Source organism: Chelon labrosus, assembly GCF_963514085.1.
Source record: "Chelon labrosus genome assembly, chromosome: 13".
Taxonomy (NCBI): Eukaryota; Metazoa; Chordata; class Actinopteri; order Mugiliformes; family Mugilidae; genus Chelon; species Chelon labrosus.
In genome coordinates this window covers 16,970,650-16,996,457 of record NC_140346.1, presented here as the reverse complement: position 1 = coordinate 16,996,457, position 25,808 = coordinate 16,970,650, and the positions used below count along the sequence as shown (strand labels likewise).

Below are 25,808 nucleotides of genomic sequence, written 5' to 3'. Positions count from 1 at the left end.
CATAGCTAAATATAAACACGACAGCGCACGCAAATACTCAAAGGGACACACAAAAGATTGCAAATGAGAGATTGCCATTCTTCTCCCACACAGTGTACAAATATTACACAGTAGGAGATGACAGCGCATACGTCCCGCGTAAAAGGGGGAGAAAGAGAAAAATTAGCCGCGCCCACCATCGTCACCACCCTCCACAGCGTCTCACTGAAGGCTCTTCAGTGCAACATGCCTTATAGCAGCAGCTATTAAACACAGAAACCACAGAGATGGGCTTTGTTTGCATGCCAGGCTTCCACAATGGTCCTGTCATGCAAATATGCCCACACAATCATGCCCTCTAGCTGCCAGAGGAGTCCCCATGTTACACTGCCATCGTGGTGTCACACTCTCTCTAAGCTCTATGTAGTTTATGTTATGTCACCGGCTGCTGTAAGTATGTTTCCATCTAAACTAATCATTGCATGTTCTAAATAACTATGCAAGATAGATGCCCTTTTTAAAAATATGCATTTACACCAAAGCAAAGACTTGTGTTGTGAGCGTGGACTGTTGCGTCAAGCATTATTTAATCTTGCTCGCCTGAGACGTGATCCACCACAGCCATTCTGAGAGTCTTTGACGCGTGACGTCATTTGAAAGTGTTTCACTTCACCATTGGTTTCAGAATAGACCGAGATAAATTTAACTTGGAAAGTACACAGGATTTTCAACCGTGGCTTCATAAGAAATAAGATAAGCAAATAAGAAGAATACAGTCAACAATCAACAGCTATTTAACACACAGAAATATATCTGGGAAAGAACTATGGACTTTTTAATAACATGAGAAAATTTACCAAGATGCATTAGATAACATTACAGAGATAGGAAGACAAAAACGGTGGAAGTAATATGTGATTTACTTCCTTAACATCAATACAGCCACTTAAAAATGCTGTCCTACATTACACACCGATCAGCCACAACATTAATACCACTGACAGGAGAACTGTGACCATCCCGTGACAATACAGCATTCTGCTGGGAATTCCTGTGGATGTCACTTAGACATGTACCACCCACCTAGACCAGACCAGACACACCCCACAGCAATGACACTCCTTCATGGCAGCAACCATCCCCAGCAGGATGTAGCCTGACACAGACAGGAACAACTCAAAACAAAAACATGAAAAACAGCACAAGGTGTTGACCTGGCCTCCAAATTCCCTAGATCCCAAACTGATCAAGTATCTGTGGGATGCATTGGAACAAGCCTGATCCACAGAGGCCCCTCCCCTCAACCCAGAGGACTCAAAGGACCCCACTAACAACATTCTGTTGGCAGACACCACAGGACACCCTCAGAAGGCCCATGTCCAGTCTCTGATGAGTCACAACTGTTTTGGAGGCACAAGGGAGACCTACACAATATTAGGAAGGTGGTCATAATGTTGTGCCTGTTCAGTGTATTGGTAAATATTGTGATGTTGCAGTTGCTCAAGACAGCGCTGCATTTTTAGCATCGCTCAGTAAAAAAGTAAAAGATCTAATTATTTTGAGGATATTAGTGAGAAATCTATGAAGTTGTTAAATGTATTTCTTTGTGTTTGCATGCTATTGTTTGCATTTTCACTTTCCTTGACTACATGTGTGCCTGCATATGCTTGTCTGTGGTTGCCTGTGTGACCGGGGTTAAGTTGTGTGTCTGAACCTTTGTAGAGGGATGACATCATCGGGGTGTACGGGGCAGTGTGCTGCCGTCATTTGCGGAGTTAATGTTTTCCAGCTGTAGAGCCTCGGTCTCCGTAATCCCTCTGTTCCCAGCAGAACTATTACTCTGCTAAACAAAACTACAGGCGACAGTGCAGCGGGATTGTGCACTAGGTTCGCAGGAGGTTCGGTGCGCGTGTGCACGCAGGTTAGTTATTTAGGCACAAGACAAACATGTGATCATTTTCCTGACTCCAAATACTTCAGCCAACTAGGCCAAATAGGAAACCACAGTCCATTAAAACTGCTGCACACTGCCTTGTAAGCAGTTAGCTCTGCTATAGTTAGGCTCCCTGTAGAGCTGGAGGCTGACTCATGGCAGCGCTGTTTGATGTGGTGCAGAGCTCCACGGCGTTTACTTGGGAAAACACTCTCCCGTTCCCATGGTGACCACAACAGGAAGGATGCTGTCACTCACAAGGGGTGCTGAGCTCTCAGCAGACTACGGCTTTGGCCCCTGGCACTCACAGAGCAACAAAAGGGACACGAGGTCAGCCCCTATTCTCACACAGCACGTACGCATGCAGCGTCTCTCTGACGAGCTGCAGAGATGGAGAAAGTTCAATGACTGTGCTAAAACGGGAACTCGGCAGATGAAGAAAAATATAATCAGGAAGAGAATTAAATTGACTTGTTGGGTAAAATTAACTCTATCAAATAACCAGTCGGCTTCTGCAACAGCTGCTCAGGAGAGGAGATCTGCTGCACAACGTGTTATTGTTTATTTGCAGTCACTGTAGTTGGCACTAGAAACACATCACACTAATGCTGGTTGCTAATATTGCCTCAAAGCCATTCTGACATGCTGTTCTCAGTAAAACCTCAGCTTGCGGATGCGTCACCACAGCACACCATCTCTCACACAAACAGGAAAACAGACGTGTACTAAAGTGAGTTTTCTTTTTTTTTACCTGACACATTTCACTGCGATGTTTCAGGTGGCAGTGTAGGTTAACACTGTCACCCTGCTGTGCAACAGCTGTGGTAAAAATGCACTTTTTTTTTTTTTTAATTTTACCTCCATTTGAAAGATAAAATAGATAAAAATATAATTTTTTAGTGTGTCTCTTGGGTGTTACATCTATGAACCTGTGCAGAACTGTAAAACTGCACAGTTACGTTGTTTTTAAGTTGTTGTTTTTTTTTAATTCAAGCAATTCTGCAGCATTGTAATGATGGTGTGTGTCAGATTGAAGACTAAACAGGAAGACAGAGCGTTTATCTGGCTCTTTCCTCAAGTTCAGAGCTACAGCAGCACACTGCCAATGCCATCTAGTGCTGAGAACACAACACAGCAGCGGCATGTATGGAGTGCCAGCCTCCACACATACCTTCGTGTCGCTGTTGCTCCCTTTGCCACGTCTTTAATGAATGACCTCCAGGAGGCGCTCCGTGCCAGAGATGGTATCTGGCACTCTGGCATAGTGTTTGTTTAGAAAAGGAAGCTATTAAAATGTCTTTAACCGAGAAGTGAAGTCCTGAGGCAGGGGAGACGCTGGGGGAGGGGACGAGGCAGATGCGGTGAGGTACATGGGAGAGGGGCATCAACTGGCGAGCATCAACTGCCGGGAAAAGGGGTGTTGTTAAAAATTTCCATTCATTCTCCCTAGACTCACTTCCTGGTTGAAATTTATTCCAAAACAAACATCAAACATTGGTCAGCTTATCCTAAATGCGAATCATATGCAAAACTTCCAAAACAAACACTAATCTGAGTTTCTATGTGTGCCATATGTGTGTGAGATCACCCATTAAAATTACAGAGACTGTGGCAGCATGATAGGTTAAATAGAGCCTGACAGAGGATAGGTGAGGAATCAGTGGGAGAGTAATTGGAAGCAGGCAATACAACCTTTCTAAATAAAAAGGGCTTTGAAATCTGTAAACTATACGTAATAGGGGAAATGTTTTTTATTTATTTATTTTTTGATTCCTTGACTACATGATTAAAGGAGCTGTATGAAACACGGCAGAGATGGTTTTACATCCTACATCGGAGGAGAAACCGCTAAAATCTTTATACGTCTTGTCTTGTAATTAGTCCAGGAGATTAGCAGCCACGCTAATTACGTATATATGGTGTTTCCTGTGTAAAACAAAGCCTTTGCTCCTTTGAGGCGTTTATCTGAACTCAATGGAGGTAACAGTGACAACAATAACAGAGTTAAAGGGGAATTACTGTTTTTTACAACCTGGACTTATTTCTGGCATAAAATACGTTGTTTACTCACCCATATAACTTTGATGTCATTTGGAGTCGTTCGGAAGATATTTAGATCCAGCGGAGCGCCGCGTATATCCATATAGTAGGAGTGACTGGGGCACCGAAACATAGCCTCCAAATAACGCATTATCATTTCACCAATATTTTGTTATGATACGCTAGTGCTATTCCCCGTTGAGTCCGGAGTTACCTGTGTTTCGGTGCCCCAGTCACTCCCACTATATGGATATACGTGACGCTCCGCTGGATCTAAATATCTTCCGAACGACTCCAAATGACACCTAAGCTATATGGGTGAGTAAATGATCGTATTTTATGCCAGAAATAAGGTCCAGGTTGTAAAAAAACGGTATTTCCCCTTTAAACAGCTTACTTCCTGCCTGCTTCATTGTGACTTTCACTCTGGTTATGTTTGCCATGTTTGAAATCACTTTCATCACAAATTTTAACTCAACTGTTGACATGTACATAAATAAAATGATCCAATTAGATCCTTTTTTTTTTTTTTTTTTTTTTTAAATCAGGGTTTACATCACCCCTCCTAAGCTGTCCGGGTTGGCCCAGTCAGTTCAGAGGTGGTGGTTACATGAGGCATTTTTATTTTGGTTTGACTATTATTCTCATTATTAGCATACCACAAGCGTCTATGACACGCTGACATTAATAAAGAAAAAACCTAAGATAAGAATCTGACTTGTGAGACGTGAGAAGCCGAGCGTTATTGAGCAGCCATGTGGTAAAATCAGCTGCAAGACACACAGCTACTGTCACAGAGCTGGTGGCTCATTAATTCACTCTCCCACGTGGCATCTCTCCACATCTCCCCGCTGTTCAGCCCACCCCCCCTCCTCCACACTGTCCCGTCCCGGGCCTCAGCAGTCAAGTATAGACGTCTGAGGTCACCGGCTTCATACGGGCTCTGCAATAAATATTCACAATAATGCCTGTCTGTGGGAACTTGCATGAGGTAGCAAACTTTTCTTTGGTTTATGTAGTAACAAGAGCCATACTTTTAGTGCTGTTATGTTGTTATGGGTAAAAAAAAAAAGGTAAAGTATGAGATCACACTACAGGAAAAGGTTTAAGATGATAGGAGCGTGCGAAACACAAGAGCTGTTCCTTTTTATTGTCCATCAAAGAGAGAGAATTAGAAACAGAAAAGGCCCTGAGGAGGCTTTGCCAAAATTCATCTCTTCATTAAAACTTAATATTACTGGAAGGGCTGCAACAGCAACATAATAAATACCAGTCCGGCAGTAGTCATGATTCCTCCCTCAGCGCTGCCTTGTATCCTTTGTTTCTCTGTGATTTTATCTGTGCCATTTACACAGCTGCTAGGCCTCTCCAGTTTCCTGTCCAGGTAAGAAAATCTCCAACCAATAAGACAGTTCACTGACTTCCTCGAGCGAGCCAAATCAAACTCTCAAATACCCAAACCTGAGTTCCACTTCCACTGCAACGCCTGGGCCACTGACACTAGGAAACCGTAACTATTCCACAAGCAATTACCCCTAATGATTTCTGTTTCCTGAAACTATGTTAGCTTGAAAAATGTGTCCTTACTCTGAACCTGCCACATTCATCCTAAATCAGGCCCAAGCCAATATTTACTTTCATGCAGTCATGCCAGAAACACATACCAGCACAATGGATAGCGTGGTAATAAGCTACTACAGTTATGGACATCATGAACAATAATATCGGCTTCATTTTCAGGCTGATCTGTGAAAAATAACTTAGAAGATTTTATGCCAACCCCCAATCTACACCTTCACTGTAGTATAAAAAAATAAAAGCCCACGTGAATGCCTAGTTCGCAATAAATCATTCAGTAATGACGCCCACATATGACACCAACACAAAGCCTACATGTAACCTCTGCATAACCTTTACGCCAGCGCTAACAATCTACCAGACGCCCACTCAGCACTGCTCCCTCTCCCCGAGGTCCCAGTTTAGGCTGAGGACGCAGCTGTTCTGAAGACTTTCCCTCATGCCTTTTCATATCTATTATCCTCCCTTACCTTTTCCCCTTTCCCCCTTCCCTCCCTCCTCCACCACCCCCCCTTTTGGAGATTTAAACTCCCTCCTCTGTCTCCCCTTCTGTCCCAGGCTTTTTTTTTTTTCCTATTCCTTTTGCAGATCCCATTTCAGCTCTTTTGGCTGGTGTTTAACGCACGCAAAATTGATAGGTGCAGTGAAAGACACAGACAGTGAGAAAACAGAGATCAATAAAAAGTTTGTAGATCCAAAACAGAAAGCAATGCTACAGATTCCTGACCTCTAATAGGAGCATCCACAAGCATTTTGGCTCCAGACTACGTCAAGGTGACACCTATCAGCAGGAAAACCAGTAAGTGGAAGTGGCATCTTTGAGTCTAATCTATCTCTATACATGTCACAGAAAGCACCATGTCAACATAAAGCACACTGACCAAACATCGTGAAACATCTCAGTAACTCAGACGGAGAAAGTTTAAAGTTGAACCTATGTTGGCTTTTGTATGTCACCGTATGGTTGAGTTAAAATTAGATAGCAAGAAATCAAATACCATTCATAACCAAATATGAAGCTATAGTCAACAGCCATTTAGCTTAGCTTAAGGGCTGGAAATCGAAAAATGCAAGTATATGAACACGTAATTGTAAAAAAAATACTACTCTCCTAATAAAAGCCCCTAATTATGAGGCTATCCCATAAAATATACTATTTTTACAGTATATGAAATGTATGCACATAAAATAAGATCATGCGTTTTGTATCACCCCGTCTTTAAATTACCGTAATGAAGTGGATCTGGGATTTAGCGACAAATAGCAGCAGCCTGTGCTGTTTATCTACAGAAATAATAAACATAATGCTGTTCAGACATGGTATTCTATGGACAAATGTATGTACGATTGAATAAAGTATCAGTGAATAAATCTAATTTATAATAAACAGTTGGCTTTCAACTTTGCTAGCTAGCGCTTATAAAGTTTAGCTAGTACACGTTACGTCTGGAGTCGTTTCCTTCGGGTTTTGACCTGCTCTCTATAAATAATTTAAAATCTCCATGGTCTAAAAAAATCAAGAGCACAAACACTGGATTTTAAACTGCTGCGGTAATGTCAGTTTTTATTAGTGAACAACACAAATAGCTTCACATGCTACGAGTTGACCTTGTCGTTTGCTCTGTCAGGTTATATTCAGTACAGAGCAGGTGAGTGATTTTTGGTGCCATTTTTTTTTTTTTTCCCTTTCTTGGCAGTTTCAGTCCTCCATAGGAAAGCCACCAGTAAATAATAAACATTTTGAGCAGCTGTATCTCAAAGCTATTAGCCATTTCCTGCCTGTTAGCTTGTGCCACGAGCAGTTAAGGAAATTAAGTGACCACCATCAGTTCTATTTCTAGCAGGCTCTATGGATACTGTGCACGCATTTCTATGTGTACAATTATCTTTGAGCGTACGTGTGAGTCTGTGTTGGTGCTCGGGGTAAGTGCTGATGGTGAAAAATAATGGCTGCTCGTTACTGTCTTTTTGTGTTTGAACTTAAGTGGTGAGATGGGAGGATCGGTGGTGGGAAGCCAGGTTGATCAAAGCTAACGGGGCCAAAATTAGACAAGCAGACTAGATAGAACAAAACGCTCTAAGCGGATTCGAGCACCATGTGCTAGAAACATGGCTCAGTTTTTTTTTTTTTTTTTTTTACGAGACGGTAAGGAAAGCTTGTATAAATGGCAGCATCTGACTAATTTTCTTTACATCTCTCCAATTTGTTGCTTAATTAGGTCACTCCTGTGGTCTCTCTACTGCCCAGCCAGTGGCTACAGTTAACAAGGGAAAGTCCGCATCACGTATCACCGCCGCACAGTGAGCATGAGTATGTGTCTGTGGAGAGAACAGGGCGAGGGCAGCGGGGCACGGAGGTCGGACGGTAATGGCAGCAGCATATTCAGGCCTCCTACTCTGGAATGCAGCATGAGGGAGAGAGACAACACAGCAATTCACTCTCAGAGAGTGACTGAACTATTCTTAGTCCAGTATGTGAAGTGGACCCTCTCCACCACCACATCGCCCCATCCGTGGAGACCGTGAAAAGAGTCTGGATGCACAAGTGGACGGTGGTGTCTATTAAGGTATGGAGGAGCATGGTGAGGCTGGATGAAGAGCTTTAGTGAGAAAGAGAGGGAGGATAAAAGTTAAGCTGCAGTGAGGCAAAGCCCGCTCAGCTGAGTGTCTAAATGGAGCAGTTCACTGGCTGTGAAGCCTCTCCAAAGAGCCTATTGTAAACGTACACTGGCACAATGCATGGAGCCCCGGGGACCTCTCTCTCGCTCTCCGTCACTCCTCCTCTCATGTGACCGCTCACAAACACTGACACACAGACAGAAGCCTACTTTCTTTGCAAGCCGCTCTCCCACCTAGACTAAACAGACTTTTCTCTTCTAACACAATTCAACAACCGGAAGGCTGTCGCTACAAGGCTATTTCACAACAGAGAAAAATCCACAACCGCTGCTCACACACACACTACTGAGATCACTGTGCAGCGCATCATGCAGAGGCAAACAGTGGGGGGATTCAGCGGGAGACAGTGCCAATAGCGACAGTGACAGGCTCTGATGTTTTTTTTTTTTTTCCTCTCTTCGCTTTTATTTCTCTGTCCTTTCTCAATGAGTCATTGAGAATATCGGGACCACCACACACCAAGGCCTGGCAGTGCACGTTCCCTACTGTTATCGGGCAAGCACGGCTGAGTCGTCTGCAGCTCAGTCATAACAAATGTCAAAGGGCTATTCATCTCCTCTAATCCCTTGCTCTATTCTCTTGTCGGCAAGCATATATACACACACGCACGGCTACACGGCAAGGACTGTAGACGCATTCACTCGGCGTAACAAGGAGCGAGAACTGAAGGGCAGGGTGAATGTAATCCAGTTGACTTTGGGAGCGAGTGAGGGTGTAGAAAGGAAGTGTAGGCAATTAGGGAATTCATGCAGAAATTAAAAAGGTGAAGCTACAGAAAAAAAAAAAGGCTGAGAGGAAACAGCAAAGTGGAAGGAGGAAAAGAGGGGGAGATAGGGTGAGGGGAGGTTTGACAGAAGGAAGAGAATAAGTACATGTCACCCTGCTGGTAAAACATCTAAAGTGATGGACGCACATAGGTTGCACAACATGACAAAGGCACAATGAAGAAATGCACAGCTCAGAAATGCTACACGTGGTTCAGAGGTGCAAAATGCAGAGTGATGCAGAAAAATACAGAGTGAGCATGACATCCTGTTTCCCATCAGAGTAACGCGCACAAAAGCTTCTATTCTCACAATCTGGTTTCACACTTGTAGAGGGTGATGTGTGCACACGCAAACTGAGACGGAGGCGGGCACCCGATGCGAGCCGCCTCTCGGTCGTGATTCATCCAGAGCAGCGGCAGCAGCAGCAGATGAAACATGGCCGACAAGAGGTGACGCAGGCACACGTAGTAAATCATGTACAATTTAAGATCCGCTCAAAAAAATGCGTTTTTGGCCAACGTTACTTATCTGGATTCTCTGTTTGGGACGTGTAACTTGCCAGCAGGTTTTATAACATCTCAACTGATTTAGAAGACAGTCCTGGTCCAAGAGCCTGGACTGCACATCAATTTTTTAAAGAACGACGACCACACATGCAAATTTAAGAAGCTATATCAGAGAAAAAAAATGTTATTCAAAAAGGTGCATCTTATTTTGTTGGTTCTCCAGTAAATAAATACATTTTAATCTATTTAATAGTGCAAATAAAGAGATTTATCAATGAATCACTTGACTTTACAAACAGCTTTTCTACTCTTCTCCCTCAGAGTTAATATTGTATTTAATAAATCCTTCCAATAACCCAGCGAAGCCCTACGTTAACAGTTCCATTGCAAAGTTAGATGCGCCGCTCATGATTGGTCTTGCTGGGTAAGTCTCTTTTCTCTCACAGTCTTGTTTATACAGTTATACAACCCGACCGCGGTATGGTTTCCAAAACCCAGACTTATGTAAGAGAATAACTGTATTGGCAGTCACGGAAACGTTGTCTCTGTTGATTTGTAAAGCAGCTTTATGTCAGACTTTATGGGAATTAATACAGCGGCGCAGCGTTTTCTACTTCCAGTGTTGTGCATCCAACTTTAATCAGCAACTGGAACGAGTGCATTATCCTCCGCGGGGGCCTGAAAAGTTGCTAGGGTGCGTAGTTAATGCGTGCAGCAGACAAACGCTCACATTGCGTGCAAACTCCAAGGGCCTGCCAATGCTACGACACAATAACTAAATCTATGATTACACACATGTACAGCACGCCTGCAAAGCCGTGCAGGAGTGGTTAGAAAAGTCAGAAAGTTGTCTGCAGTGCAGTCGGCAAACTCCTCTGGGAGGCATAACAAATAGGGAATCTGTCTTCTTCCTCTCACCCACCCTCCCTCGTCCTCTCTCTGGTTTTCCCCTCTTCTCTAAAGTGATAAGACTGGTGATGTCTGACCTAATTATAGGCGTGATTCCAGTCCTGTTCCTGTCCTACCTTTCTGGGTCCAGATGTAATGAAAAGGCAGAAATGCTAATTTTTAAGTAATAGCTTTAGGATAAAAGAAGAAGAAAAAAAAAAACAACAGATATATAATTGAATGAGGCGCGCAGAGTGATAAAAGATGGAGTAGGTTTTCAGAAAGTCATAGGAGGAGATGGGCCATAGTCGAACACAGTTAAAAGAATACGTCTCGTGTGTAGGGAGCGGCGACACAAATTAATTAATGGGATACCTTGGAAGACATAGATGAGAGAGCGTGGGAACAGAGGAGCAGTGACAGACGAGACAAAGTGAGATATACCGCAAAGGAAGGAGAAAAAAAGTAATGATAACGGTATGCAAGGAGCCAAAACGAGTGCTTCCTGTTAGAATTCCATCCTAATTGACCTTTATCTGTTACCGTGGCAACAGAAACACGGCAGTAGGAGAGTAATTACTGGTAATCTAAACGGCTTCTTTCCTCTGGGACCATTGATTTTCGGCACTATCAGTTTGACTAACAGACATGAGACGCACATATTAGCCGGTGTTGCCTGTGGCTGTAGCTGTGGTCGGACTGAGATAAACCCATTCTGACAGGCATCTAAAGCTGAGTCATATGCATGCATGCAAGATTTTTTTATAGAGCCTAAGACGTTGGTTGGTTGCCTTGAGTCCCCACAAGTGCACACAGAGAGATACAAGGCAACCATGCATGCACAAAAAGGCAGGTCAGCAGTCACACACAATGCACCCCCAGGCAGTCGTCATGAATCGCCATGACGAGAAAGCGGAGCCACAGTGACAGCGTGTCCCACAATGACTACACACACCCACAATGTCTCGCTGGGACACGTCCACCCAGAGGGGCCCCCCACCAACAAACGAGCGCTGCACGCCGTCTGACACACATTTTAGTAGCAGACAGGCAGACGTGACGCGTGGACACACAGGGCGCGACTGGTAAGCCACACAGAAGCCTCAGAAATGAAAGCTGGTCAGTATGAAGATTAAAAAAAATAATAATAATTTTAAAAAAGAGAAAATTAAACTTATATAATGAGATGTGCTAAAAACGGTTCAATTTCCCGGGAAAGGAAATTATACCTGTGCACAACATAGAGTGAGATGATGATGACTGGAGAGGCAAGGCTGGAAGAGTGAGCGAAAAAGAAAAAGGCAGGCTAAATGGAGGTTGATGAAATATGAACACCTTTTTTAATATTTCAGAACGTTCAGTGCAAGATTCGGGGTCGTGTAGAAAAAAACGTAAACCTACAGGAAGGAAATAGACTTGAACTTTAACCAAAGCGTGGCCTTCTTTCTGGTGTTTAGATTAGAATAACAGAAATGCACATACAGTATAAGCATGGAGGTGAACCACATTGGCCCAGGGCCACCATACCATATGTGCAAGCCCTTTAAGTGTAATACATCTAAACAGCACATAGTATTTTATAACACAGTCAGATAATTTCCAAAGCACAAGTTTTTAGAGTGACTCACACAAGTCCTGCAGCATATGAGAAAAAACTGCAGTGAATGATAACATTGTTCGACGTTACGATGACGACACAAATAAGCCAGTAGTGAAGTGTGCACATATTTTCCACGCTCTTCTCGCCTTTGTTCAGCAATTGTGCTGGCTAACCTCGGCACGCCAGTTAATCTAAGGCTAGCTGGGGCTTCGCTCGATTAGTCAAAACGTGTGAATGCATGGCACCCCATGTTCAGGGCTCCCTTTGATATTTCAAATGTTTGCTTGCCAAGTGTATTTCCATGGCATGGGTAACAATGGCTGCAAGGAAGCATTACTCGTTGGCAGGGATGATAAAGATATTATTTATCAATCAGCACCTGTTCATTCCTTAGATACGGTTATTGTAAAAGAATGGAAGCAGTTTAGAGAGCAGGTGAAAAAATAAAATACCTTTTTGATTGATATTTACACAGATCAGTCACAACATTAGAAGTGAAGTGAAGTGAATAACATTGACCAGCTTGTGACAATACAATGTTCTGCTGGGAAACCTTTGCACCTAGCCTCTGTGTGGATGTTACTTAGACATGTACCACCCACCTAGACCAGACCAGGCACCCCCACCCCATAGCAATGATGCTCCTTGATGGCAGCAGCCATCCCCAGCAGGATGCAGCCTGACACAGGCACACACACAAAAACAATTTAGGAACAACTCAAAAAACATGAAAAACAGCACAAGGTGTTGACCTGGCCTCCAAATTCCCTAGATCCCAAACTGATCATGTATCTGCGGGATGCACTGGAACAAGCCTGATCCTCAGAGGCCCCTCCCCTCAACCCACAGGACCCAATGACCCATACTAACAACATTATGTTACCAGACACCACAGGACACCCTCAGAAGGCCCACGTCTATTCTCTGATGAGTTTTGTTTTGGAGGCACAAAGGAGACCTACACAATATTAGGAAGTGGTCATAGTGTCATAGCGTGGTCGGTGTAAATGACAGTTTTCTTGGATCTTTAACTACGTTCTGCCTTTTCAAGCTAAGCTAAAGTGGCATATTCCTTTTTAGGACGTGACGTTGTTGTGTCAATTGTTGGTTTCAGGCATGGACAATAAATCAGTGGCAGAGACATGAAACATGCTTGAAATATCCATGGTAAACTACAAACAGCAGCTTTGTATCATGATTTGTAGTTAGTAATCTATATCTGAAAAACAAACACATTGTTAGGATGCGTTAGGGTTACAGTGTCATCTCTATGACTTGACAACAGAGGACACTAGTTAGTAGCACAATGGAAAATTCTCAGAAAATGCCCAGAGACTCGAACTAGGCACCAAAAATAGCAGATGTGCCATCAGGTTTGAAGCTTGTGGTACCATAAGGGCACCAAAGATGCCAAATACAAGGAGTGGCCCTATCTGCCAAGGGAAAGACAGGACCATGGTGACATAACACCAAAAACTGGACGCCACATTGAAAGGCATGGGGATGCATATGGCGTGAAGTGTGGGGGCGAGCGCGCACACGAGCAACCCTGGGCTACTGGGCAAATAAACTCTGAGCTGCAGTGAGATGCCAGGGTGAGAATGTTGGCCCCAATCTCTGGCTGCGTGGTTAGTGTGGCTGGCATCCTGGAGGCATGGTACGACATGTGGTTCATCCCAGCAGGGCGCCAGAGTCACAACAAGAATGACACTTGTGTCTACACTGCCGTGCTGCTCACTTTTTGCTGAGAGGCATAATAAACACTCTCAGTGGCAAAGCAAAAAATAGCAGAGGATGGTCAAAAATCCTGAATTTTACCAGTGACATCTTTTAAATACTGCACTCCGGGAATGTGTATTAATAATCTTATATATTAAACATACAGGATCTTACATATTATTCATGTGAGGCAGTGCCCAGGGCAGACGTAATGCAGCTCTCCCATAAAATCTACCATTTTTTAAACCAGAACTCAACCATCATTACATCCTTCCATCTTGTATCTATGTGGTCTTCCACGCTCCCTGCATATTTGGGGATGGGTGGGCTGACCGCTCTGAGGAACACTGAAGTAGTCAGAGAGCAGTGATTGCTTTCACAGAGCAGCTCATCAGAGGAAAATGCAGAGTGCACCAGGGGGATTAAGCAGGTATCATGTATGCTACACACTCACAAATACACACACACGCAAACACACGCGCACACACTTCAGAAACCGATCTAACCTGACTGACTGGGGACCCATGCAGAGCAGTGGGACAGTGAGACGCACACAGGAAAACGGTGTCAGGAGCAGCTCAGATATAGAAGAAACAGCGAAGGCATGGAGAGATGTGAGGGGAGTCAGGGAAGAGGGGGTGGAATTAAATGAATGAAACTAGCTACTATGAAAAAAGGAGAGAGGGGTCACTGAAAGAGAGAACAGCTTACGCTCCATTGAATGTTATGCCATAGGGCCTGATTCTGCTGACCTGGTTTCTTTCGCCAACAAAGGCAACGCATTAACACACTCACAAAAAACGTCAACGCAACACCTAGGGACATTTAGACACCCACTACGCCCATCAGTGTTATACCTGCACACACATGCTTCTTGTGCAGCTCCCCCTCCCCACATTTCTGCATTCTATAAACACATTTCCATCTTTGTTGTCTCGAAGAATTGCGTCTAAAAAGTCAGCCGCACTGGAAGATGACAAAGAAAAAATGAAAAGCTGACATTTCTTGCACATACGGGTGTCAAACAGAACATTAGTCACAGTTTCCAGTTCAGTTCACACTTTAAGTAAATAAAACCTCAAACAAACGCCCAAACATCTGTTGGGTGTTTTGGGTAAATTCCACATAATGTTGTGCAATACTGTTTACTTTGATATATTCATGCTATTTTGTCTCAATATATTAGGCCATTCTGTACAATGCTTCTAATTAATGGGCAGGAATACTAATATTAAGACCAAATTGGAATTGTACTCGAATTTTGCACCAATGTCATTTCCACCGTGCATTTGTATGCATCTGCCACAATACGTCATCAAAATCAGAATAACCTTTGCAGGAAACAGGATTCGCAAGAATTTTCTGACACACGTTCCTCACCTACACATCCTTAGAAGAAATGTTCACTTCAGGCAAAGCACAGGTTATCAATAATTGTAACAATGGCTGCGTTCTGTACAGCCAAGCAGTAACCAAGCCAACAGGAGGAAAGAAAAGAAAAAAAAATGAAAAACTCTACAGGTGGTGTGTTGTGTCTGTGTGGGCTGTCGGGCAAAGACACAGCTTCAGGCCACACATCGGTGAAAGATTTAATGAAGGATATAAATAACCTGACTTACTTAATAACAAAACCAAGGTTATGTTCCTGTTTAGTAAAGTAAAATATGATGAGATGATAGTGGTGGAACGTAAGGCATCTCAAACAGGCTCTGAATCAGTCTCTTGTTAGAAAACCATATATATCGTTCTCTTTCATTTCTTTGCTTTAAAACCACACAATAACATCCAGCTGCTCAAAGTAAATCGCTATCTTCTAGTGAGCACACTGAAATGTCCAGGTTTCAGTCATTGTGAGTCTGTTATATTACTCTAATCCTGTCGTCTTCCATGAAATATTCCATTTTCCCTCTTTAAACCGATCAATTCTCACTATACGCTGCGTCCTGTGTGTGTCCCACTGACATACTAACACCGGAGTGAAGAGGATGTGGAGTAGCAGCAAAGAGGCTGGAGTGGAGTGACCTTTCTCTATGCTAATCTCTACAGAATGGACACATCCGTGCGTAAAGGCGCGTGCGCGCAAAAGGGTATTTGCCCCCCTGCCAGATGAATAAAAAGGACATTATAAAAACACAAATCCTCCTCCTCTTCTAGCGTGTTTGTGCGCGTACTTGAGTGTCTATGCCTCTTTTTTTTTTCCCCCTCTAACCTGGATTACCCCTCCTCCCAGAATCTGTCAAGCGGAGCCTCTCATCATAAGGCGTGACACACCCACTCGAGCATCTTTCGCATTTCGCGATATTAAAATAGCCGGACGATATAATTAGTCGTAAATCTACCATGGCTGATTTACGAATCAGTCTCCTTCTTTTCTCTTTTATATGCCCCTCCATCTTCCCTGGTGTTTCTGAGCACAGCTCGGCAGATGTAAACCGCTGTCTGTGTCATGCCGCATCCCACTCTCCTACAACCGAGTCCCTGTTTACAGCATTTCATTCACTTATCCGGACACACTGAAATAAACTCCAAACCACGGGAGAGTACGATAGGCTATACCACTTTATAGCCACATTACCAGCCAATAAACGGGTCACTGATACCTTGGATGGAATCAAATGCGTCGATCCCTGCACCTACTTACATTTATCCGATTAAACGTATTGAATTGTTCCCACTGCAGGATCAATGGACAGGAGCTGAACAGCATTGCTGCACTGCTCCTCCACCGCAAAGAAAGATGCAACATGAATGCCAATGCCGGGTCTGCTCCAGCTACGGTGCAGTGGTGCGGTGTGTCTGATAGAAGCTGGAACGCAGATGATACTAAATCTCATTCAGATTTAAGGCTTTGGGTGTTTAGAAGCTCGGAGCAGTGAAAAACGTTGGGCCGACAGGTGGTAATACGTTTTTTCACTACCACCATATATATTTTTTTTATTTTTTTTTACAGTCCACACGGGTGTACTCACCGTCACTGCGGAGTGTCTGACTGCGTTGCACGCCGTCTGCCGTATCTCCGCCGCGGTCCCCGGTTTCAGCAGGTTCTTGGTGAATCTCCGGGTCGATTCGGCTGCCATCTCCTCATCTGAGCGGTCTCCGAGCGCAGTTCAGCCTCGCAATCTCTGCTGCAGTAGTCAGTTCCTGGCCCTCGCTCCTAACATGAGCCTGCCGAGATGTGTTTACACACACATACACACACACGTTTCACACACGGTCGGTCCACACACGCGCAGTGTGCCTGCGCGCACAAATTGACGTCAAGTTCTTCTGGTGGCGTTTTCAAATTAAAACACCTTTCTGCGACGCAGCGTGAAGGGGGTCTGTGAGCAAGAGTGGCGCTTTTATTTTGAAGGCCAGACATCAATCCCAGTTTAATTCTCCTCTCGTCTGTTTGCTTGACTTGACGTGTCAAAAGAAGCTGATCATTTTCACAGTGCTGCATATGAATTCCCCTCTCATCAAGCCACATTCAAAATCCATTTTTTTAAGATGCATTTTATACACTGCTGAGAGCGATCTGGTGTAGCCTATGAGCAGTATCCGCATTTATTCAAAATTCATCCTAACACAGCCTGTGCTAAACTTGATCTGACCAGGGTGGTTTTAGTCTACTGTATACATCATGCATCTCACGAACAGCTTTGAAATGCCAGCTACTCATCAGCAGTCCAGTCACGACCAAGGAAGGATGGAGCAGCATTTACAGTAGAGGTTACAAGATATGGGAGACATCACAGGCCAACAGCGACACCTGGCGGCAGGACACACAAGAAATTCTGAAATACTCCCCTAGCATCAAAGAAGCCTTTTTAATTTATAATTGTAGCTGGCTCGTAAATAAAGGATTAATATTCCTGCCAGAGAGGACAGTACACGATGTAAGATGGATAGAGTTGACTTTTTTAAAACTACAGCCTATCATTTACAGGAAAGAATTAAAATGCTATTTCTGCTTCTCTGTGATAGCAACTATACATAATAATATGATTCATAATCTGATCATCTGTCTTAATTTAGTAATTCTTCCATAAAAGCCTGTGGCCAAACTGCAGCCACTCGTGTCTGAAACTCCCCCCTTTTCCATGCATTATTGTTTGCCTCCCTCTTGTGTTCATAAGCAGAACTGCAGTTTTGAGATGTTTGGGGAAATGTGAAACGTGGGTTAACCATACTAATCCAAAGTTTTCCAGTTAGGAATAACGTTTTAGATTTATTTTCAGAGATATGGAGGCGAATGTGAATTTCTTCGTACATAAATAAAGACCATTTTTATTAATATTATTATTATTTGTGCTGCCTAGATACACTAAAGTACAAATAATGTTGTAGTGCTCTTCAGAATAAATTGTCTGAGTGAGCTTTCTCTCACTATTTAATACTAGACATGTTATTTTAATAAAGTATGTTTCTCAAAAAAGCAACTACAAAAAAACAAAACAAAAAAAAAAACTGTTTTTTGATTTGGTATTTTATTGTTGCTGCGACTTCCTCTAATGTCTCTTCCCCATTTTTCATGAACTTCCTTCAGATGTGAGAAACAGCGCCCCTCTGGTAGATAATGGTAGGTACAGGTCAGTCAGTCTGTGTGGTCAAAGTTGGTAATACAGTGTCTACGCCATCACGTGAGTGTAATGGAGGGAAACAAGGACATTTGTTATAAATATACAATGATATGGTCACTTTCATGGCATTATGAAACTGTGGATGGACCATTTAGCACGAAACAAACATCTGCAGTGAGCTATAAAAGCCGTGGTACTCTGGAATAAAAAATAAAAGAAAGTTAACTACAGAATTTAAGCTAACCTAAAACAGACAACAGCAAGAGAGTTAGCTAACCTTAATGTAAGTTAGGTCAGTTAAGTCAGGTGTTGCTAGTGGCATTAGCTGTACTGCGAAAGTAATTAGCTTGCAGTGATGTTAAAGGAGCTGCCAACAAACAAACAATCCAGCAAAACGGCCTTCACAGCCACAGATTCAACTGGATATAACATGGATAGCCTACTTAAAATGAGGTGAGTCAGCATTGTTTTTTTGTCAACTCTTTCCAGTATACTAATTACTTAAGGTGCTTTTAGTATTAATGTATTGTGTATCAGGACACTGAAACACAGAAAGTAGCTGTAGGCCTCTGATTAATTCGGATGGCCCCACTTGTGCTGTGTACTTTCAGACCAAGAATCCATATATTTAAGGATTGATTGTTGTTGGTGTGATGATAAATGTTTTATTGCTCAGTATTCAGTATGTTTTTATATGCTAGGTTGATAAACATGCACAAGTCGTATATCTTGTGATATATGACATGTTTTTCTGGTATTATTGGTCTGTTTTCAGTATAATTGATCTGAATTCCTTACCTTGTTTGTTTAAACGACACACTGCCCGAGTTTATTTCGTAAGAGGACCTGTTGACGTGGTTTCAGAGCAATTCAAATGAGTGTTCAGCTTTAAAGTTGGCCCCTTCAAGCATTGAGCCATCCCTTCATGTGGTTTTCAGTAACTCCAAAGCCTGGGCCCTTGAGCTCAGAGGCCTAATATGCCATTATATGCCACGTATAGCATGTAGCGTTTACTTACCTGTAGTGTCAAACTAATGGTTATTAGTGTTGAGTAAATAACTGTACATTTTATAGCCTGAATGAGTTGTCTGAGTTTAAAGTTATTGCAAAATGTAAATTTAATGTATGAAATTTGATCTCTGGTTGGTGGCTTAAGTTTAACATATTACATAACCCAGGTGCCCTGATGTTTTAAGATGTCTGCCCAACTTGAGTCCTAACTCTGACCTGTCATCCCCATAGTGCCAAATTATATAATTATTATTAACAGTGAACGAACAGTGAAAATACCGTGAGACAAGTTATCGTGTAGCGACTGCTGTTCCTTCTCCAGTAATTAAATCTAAAGATCTGTAGTGTGTAATATCATGCATTTCAAGACATGAATGTGACTTTGGGAATATGAATTCCGTGTACCAAAGGTGACCTCTAGGTGGCAGTATCACACCATGAATCTTGTCCCCCTGCGCCCAGCAAATCCTCAATTAACTATCTGTACAGATATTGAAATACTGGCCTAAATTATATAATGCATAATTATTTAAAATGTTGCTATTAACTCCTCCAGAGAGTTACATTTTAATTTTGAATAATGAGGTAAAATTTAATCAAATGCATTATAATGTTTGAGCGATAGAGTGCCTCATATTTCTGACTAGATCATAAAAGTTTTTCCATGGTGCTTATTCTGTACTGGTGTATTTAGAACCCATAATGGCCTCAGTCTAACTACTCAAGTCAGCATATATAACCAAAATAGCTCCACTAATGGCTGTAGCTTAACCCAATAGCCTGCTCAGTCTCGACATCGTGATCTATCATAAATGGACAACAAATATGCTCCGTTGAATCTAGGCCTCAGAGAATACAATGTCTTGCGCTGTTGGGTACTGGAGTATTACTCGGTTTACAGAGATGCATATCTCAGTAGTGTAGGAAATTGAATAAGTGGAAGTAATAAGCTTTCAAACCTTGGTACATTTCAAGTCATAAACACAGCCTTCGACCTAATTTCAGCCTGTTATATGTACACTATTTAACCGCTTGTGTAACCACTCACTGTAAACAAAGATTAAGGAAACTTCAGTTAATTTAATGCCTTTGTGGTTATTAGCTATAGAGATCAAACCCATTGTTCTACCACACTGTAAATATGCTTGAATATTAAATATGCTGTAAATATTAATAGATATTTCTTAGGGATTTTAACGTGGACATCAAGGGGCATGACTCAGGCGGCCATTTGATAATGTGCAAGTTTTTAACAATTGTGTCCTGGCTTTATATTTCACCTTTGGAGGTCGTCTCTTGGGTTCGACTAATAAAGTTGCAGTGAAAATTTCCAATTCCATTTGGCCACTTCACAAAATCTTGCGGTCTGACAGAATTTCAGTTTCATCTCAGAGATGCAGATGGAGGCAGCCAAGCCAGATGAGGAAGGCCTGATATAGAAGGGGGAATAATGACAGTGCTGTGTGAAGTATCTGAAATGAAGAAGACAAGTAAAGCAGTCAAGAAATAAGTGCAGGAGTACTCATAAATGATATATTAATCTCATAATGCATTAGCCAGACAGTCATAAATGCCCTGTGAGTCCTACCTAATCCCAGCCCTGTATGGCTGACAGTTAAGGTTAAGTGAGAGGTATAAGTGAAATGCAGGATATGGAAAAGAGAGAATAGAGCAGCCAAGACAGAAAAAAATAAAAATAAAATGGGGTGAAGAGGATTGGTGAAATGCTGGATCTCCTCGGACAGCAGTTGGACATAGCGCAACTTTAAGCAGCCCATATTTCTTCTCAAGTCCTCAGATTTAATAACAAGATAGCACTCCCCAGCATCCACAGGTTGCTCAATTCAAGACTATCTTGAGGACACGGGAAAGAAAGAGACCATTCAAAGCCTTTAGGGAGAGCAGCCGGATCGGATTGCTACAGGCCAGGCTTTGCCCAAGTGTCTAATTCTAATTTCCTCTTTCACAAGCTTGCACAGAAAGCGTTTATGTCCACCTGCAGTTGCATATTCCTGTGGGAGAGACAGAGAAGAATAGTGTGTGATGTGTGCTGCTTCGTATTTGAGAGATTCTTTAAAAGCTGTGGATATAGAGTAAGTGACTGGACTTGCGTAAGATTGAGAAAGTATGGGAAATGAGAGCTTTTGCCAGGAGTGGACAAGCTGACGGTGGATATACAGCCACAGAGAGAGACTTTCATGCGGCGAGACGCGTAGTGATATTAAGACGTAGCTGTAAAAGGGATAAAAAATGAAAAAGAAAAAGCAAATATGCAAATACCACATGGACAGTTATGAACATACGGTATGGGTCTCCAACTGTGAAAGATGTGTGAAAGTCATTGGGAAAATCCAGTGTAGAGGTGCTGTTAGATCATTTTTATTTATTTTTATTCTTAGCATGTCAGCTAAGTCAGTAGATGTGAACCTGAGCCAAACCCTTTCTAAAAGGCAAAAACCACAAAGCAGTCTGTGATGAGTTCAAGAGACGATTCCTGGAGGTGCTTCAACATAAAAACCTCATGTTTTGGTTAGCGTCTTCCATCCAGATGAACCTTATTTCAGTGTACTGCTTGCATATTATTATTTGTTGTTTAGAAATTACATGATTGACTCCTGACCAGATTTCTGTGTGGCAGTGAGCTGTTGGATCAGCAGTGCTGGCTGTAGCCTAAAACCTAGTAATAGTCGAAGACCCAGCTATTGCAACACTATGTTTTCATCATGTAATATGGAGGGAATGAGAGAGTATTTGTGCAGTATTTGTTTCCATATATTATTTTCCATATATTATTTGTGTGAAATGGAGCCACACATTGGTCAATTTCTTCCCCCTTGGCCATGATGATTACTTCTTGTTTCAACTTTCGAGCAGTGTAGATGTATGAGTTTGCCATTGTTTTACAGTCTGCAGCTCTCAGGGAGACACGCTAGCTTTGATAAAAGGAACTGACTTGCTTGGCGACATACGATTCCAACGGATTGTGGACAATTTATAACGGGCTCTCAACTGGAACTGGGCGTTCGGTTCCCCTCCGTAGATCATATACAACATCAGTTGTTCCTTTATGTGTCATTTCACCTTTAACTCTCATACATTAGGACCTGTCCAGCATTTGCATCTTAATAAATTTATAAAGCTTGTGAGGTTTGAAAGTCTACACAATATACACAAACGTTTTTTCCATAAGCTTTGCAAAGTAGTCAAGTCCAAATGCAGTAAATAGTAAATGCATGTGGCTGATGTGTACCCCAGGGAGGAATCGGCTAATAAAGAGTCAATCATAATGCCATGGAGAAATACAGCCACAACATTAAAACTACTGACAGGTGAAGTAATCACATAGACACAGTGTTCTGCTGAGAAGGTTTTGGACCTGGCAGTTGTTTGGATGTTACTTAGACATGTACCACCCACCTAGACTAGATCAGACAGGCACCACCACCCCATAGCAATGACACTCCTTGATGGCAGCAGCCATCACCAGCAGGATGCAGCCTGACACAGGCACACACACAAAAACCGTTTAGGAACAACTAAAAAAAAACATGAAAAACAGCACAAGGTGTTGACCTGGCCTCCAAATTCACTAGATACCAAACTAACCGAGTATCTGTGGGATGCACTGGAACAAGCCTGATCCACAGAGGCTCCTCCCCTTAAGCAGTAGGACCCAGGACACCATCAGAAGTCCCATGTCCATTCTCTGATGAATCAACTGTTTTGGAGGCACAAGGGAGACCTACACAATATTAGACAGGTGGTTTTAATAATATTGCTGATTGATGTACATGAGCAACGCAGAATTCCATCCAAACTTAAACTGTTTTATAAATCACATAGGCTAAAATAAGCTATTTGCACATCCACTTATATTTAAACACCTGTGAGGAGATAAATGCACCTCTGAGGATTGACAGGCAAAAATATTTTTGGGTCTTTATCTGAAATATGTCCATAACATTTATGAGCTTTTAGTTCAATCCAAGTACAAGGCGTCATCCAACCGACCGAGGTTGATCCGACCATAGTGTTAAATATCAAATCCCACATAGATTTATCTTGACCACTGACACCCAGTGGAAGCCGTCATTGATTTACAGTAATAGTGTTTGCTCATACTGTACAAACTTTAGTGTACATCCCACTATCCTCAGCTCAACATCTGGCACCTGTCTATGCTCTGTTTTCTCTGGCTTCATATTGTTGTTTCTTTCTTTTCCCTCCATGCTGGAGTTTTACAAAGTCAGCCACACACCGTATGTGAAGTGTCACTCAGAGTCCAACACGGACTCCCTCCCAGATATTAGATGACGTGCCTTTTTAAAAATGTGCTTGGTACTCCTACTCTCTAGCTTTTCCTTTACATACTTTAATATATGAAGTGTCCATCCTGTCTTATCCCTCTTGTATTCACTCTTTATACTGTATGTGTGTCTGCACGTGTGTGTGAGAGTGTGAGAGTGCATGTGTGAGAAGAGTGTCTGTTGCCTGGGGTGAAATCAGGCAGATAAAAGGCAGCGATGAGGTCTGGATCCTCAGCATCCTGACAGCTGTAGATTAAATTAAAGAACTTCTGACAAATCAAACAGATCTATCTCTCTACCTCTCCCTCTGTTTCTCTCCATCCCTCTCTCTCTCTCTCTCCCCCTCTTCACCCCTAGAGCCCTCATCAGGCGAGCTGGGTGCGGAATTTGAAACAAAATGGATTTCATCTTTAAGGGCTCGGGCAGGCTTTGAAACGGCACCAGCTGCCGGGCCTGCTTGTCTCTTTCTTTCTTTCTCTTTTGGGCTCGTTGGCTTTTTTTTTTTTTTCCCCCATATACTTCAACAAACTTGAGCCATATTGTGACAGATAAAGGTAGAACATCAGCACTTCAAACCCTGACAGTAATTGAGAGATGAAACAGACACATTTTCCAGGTTCTGAGAGGCCCACTCCGATCGGCGCATCAAACGCTCCCACTCGGGATTCCAGGGAATGGCAGAGAGCAGCGCTTTGCTCCCACTGGATCTAAATGCTGCTGTAATAGGATGTTAGCCGTTTCTAATGTGGTCTATTGGCAGTTAAACCCACTCTGATATGAAAGCACATGTCAAATAGGCCCGCTGCAGATCCCGGTGAAGCGCGCATATGCACGCATATGCACGCTCACACACTCAGATACCTGCTATTATCATGGAAATATGTATGTCATTACCCCCTGATGTGTGGCCCTGATGTGGATGGCAGTCTAGCACTACACAGATTTATAACTGTGCTACGGTAGCATATTGAATCTTCTGTGTGAACTGCAGCTTTTATCTTTGCACAAAGTGTTTTAAGAGTAGGTCCATCTGCCTCCCTTTGCAGGTTTTTTCAAACAAAAGTGCTTGCTCAGCTGTTAACAAAAAGCAGAGATGTAGGTTAGAGCACTGATGCAGTCTGCTCATACGTTGAGTTTACTGACTGTAGAAGAGTGACCGTGTGTTAGCTTAGAAGCCCATTTTGACAGGGATATAGTTAGAGAACGAGACCTGGGTGAAGAGCTATTTGCGGACACAAATAAAAGCTCTAGCATACTTCTTGTCGTCCGGTCCTAGGATAACATCTACTGCTTGGCTCAATGCACATGCAGGGGAGTAGTAGAACAGAGATGAATGTAGCTAATTTGGAAGATCGATAGCATAATTTTCAAAGAAGGCGCCAAGAGACACCATGTCTGTGAGGGGATTTATACAGTACTAAGGCTAAACTTTGGATATCAGGAACAAGACTCGAAAGCAGCAGAATGGAGCTAATGGTTCACATGATGTCCCACAGGTTTAAAGAATATACACCGATCAGCCACAATATTATGTTCTGCTGGGAAACTTTTGGACCTGGAATTCGTGTGGCTGTTACTTAGACATGTACCACCCACCTAGACCAGACCAGACACCCTCACCCCATAGCTATGACACTCCTTGATGGCAGCAGCCATCACCAGCAGGATGCAGCCTGACACAGGCACACACACAAAAATGGTTTAGGAACAACTCAAAAAACATGAAAAACAGCACAAGGTGTTGACCTGGCGTCCAAGTTTACTAGATCCCAACCTGGTCAAGTATCTGCGGGATGCACTGGGACAAGCCTGATCCACAGAGGCCCCTCCCCTCAACCCATAGGACACAAAGGCCCCCCACTAACAACATTCTTTTGCTAGACACCACAGGACACCCTCAGAAGGACCATGTCCATTCTCTGATGAGTCACAACTGTTTGGGAGGAACAAGGGAGACCTAGACAATATTAGGAAGGTGGGCATAATGTTATGCCTGATTGGTATTGTCAGCCTATCTAAGAATATAAGCAGTTGAACCAGTTACAATTAGGACATGTATCTTTTTGTTATTTTTCTCATTTTGATTAATCATTTTGTAAATTTCAGAACATTAACCCTAACCCTATTCCTAGTTTTATCTGACCATCAGAATATATTAATTCGCTAAAGGACAGCACGCACCCTACTATGTTATCTTCAAGAACCTTTCCGGTCACTAGAGAGCAGTATTGGGCAGCGA

At 42.7% G+C, this 25,808-nt stretch overlaps 1 protein-coding gene across 1 annotated transcript in view; it reads right to left on the bottom strand.

The window, feature by feature from the left end:
- dock10 (dedicator of cytokinesis 10) overlaps window positions 1-16,916 on the bottom strand; it is a 57,155-nt gene extending 40,239 nt beyond the window's left edge. The window contains exon 1 of the mRNA XM_084559578.1: window positions 16,659-16,916. Coding sequence (XP_084415704.1) covers window positions 16,659-16,766 — 108 coding nt within the window. The 5' untranslated portion in view covers window positions 16,767-16,916. The remainder of the gene's footprint in view (window positions 1-16,658) is intronic.
- Between the last annotated feature and the right edge of the window lie 8,892 nt (window positions 16,917-25,808).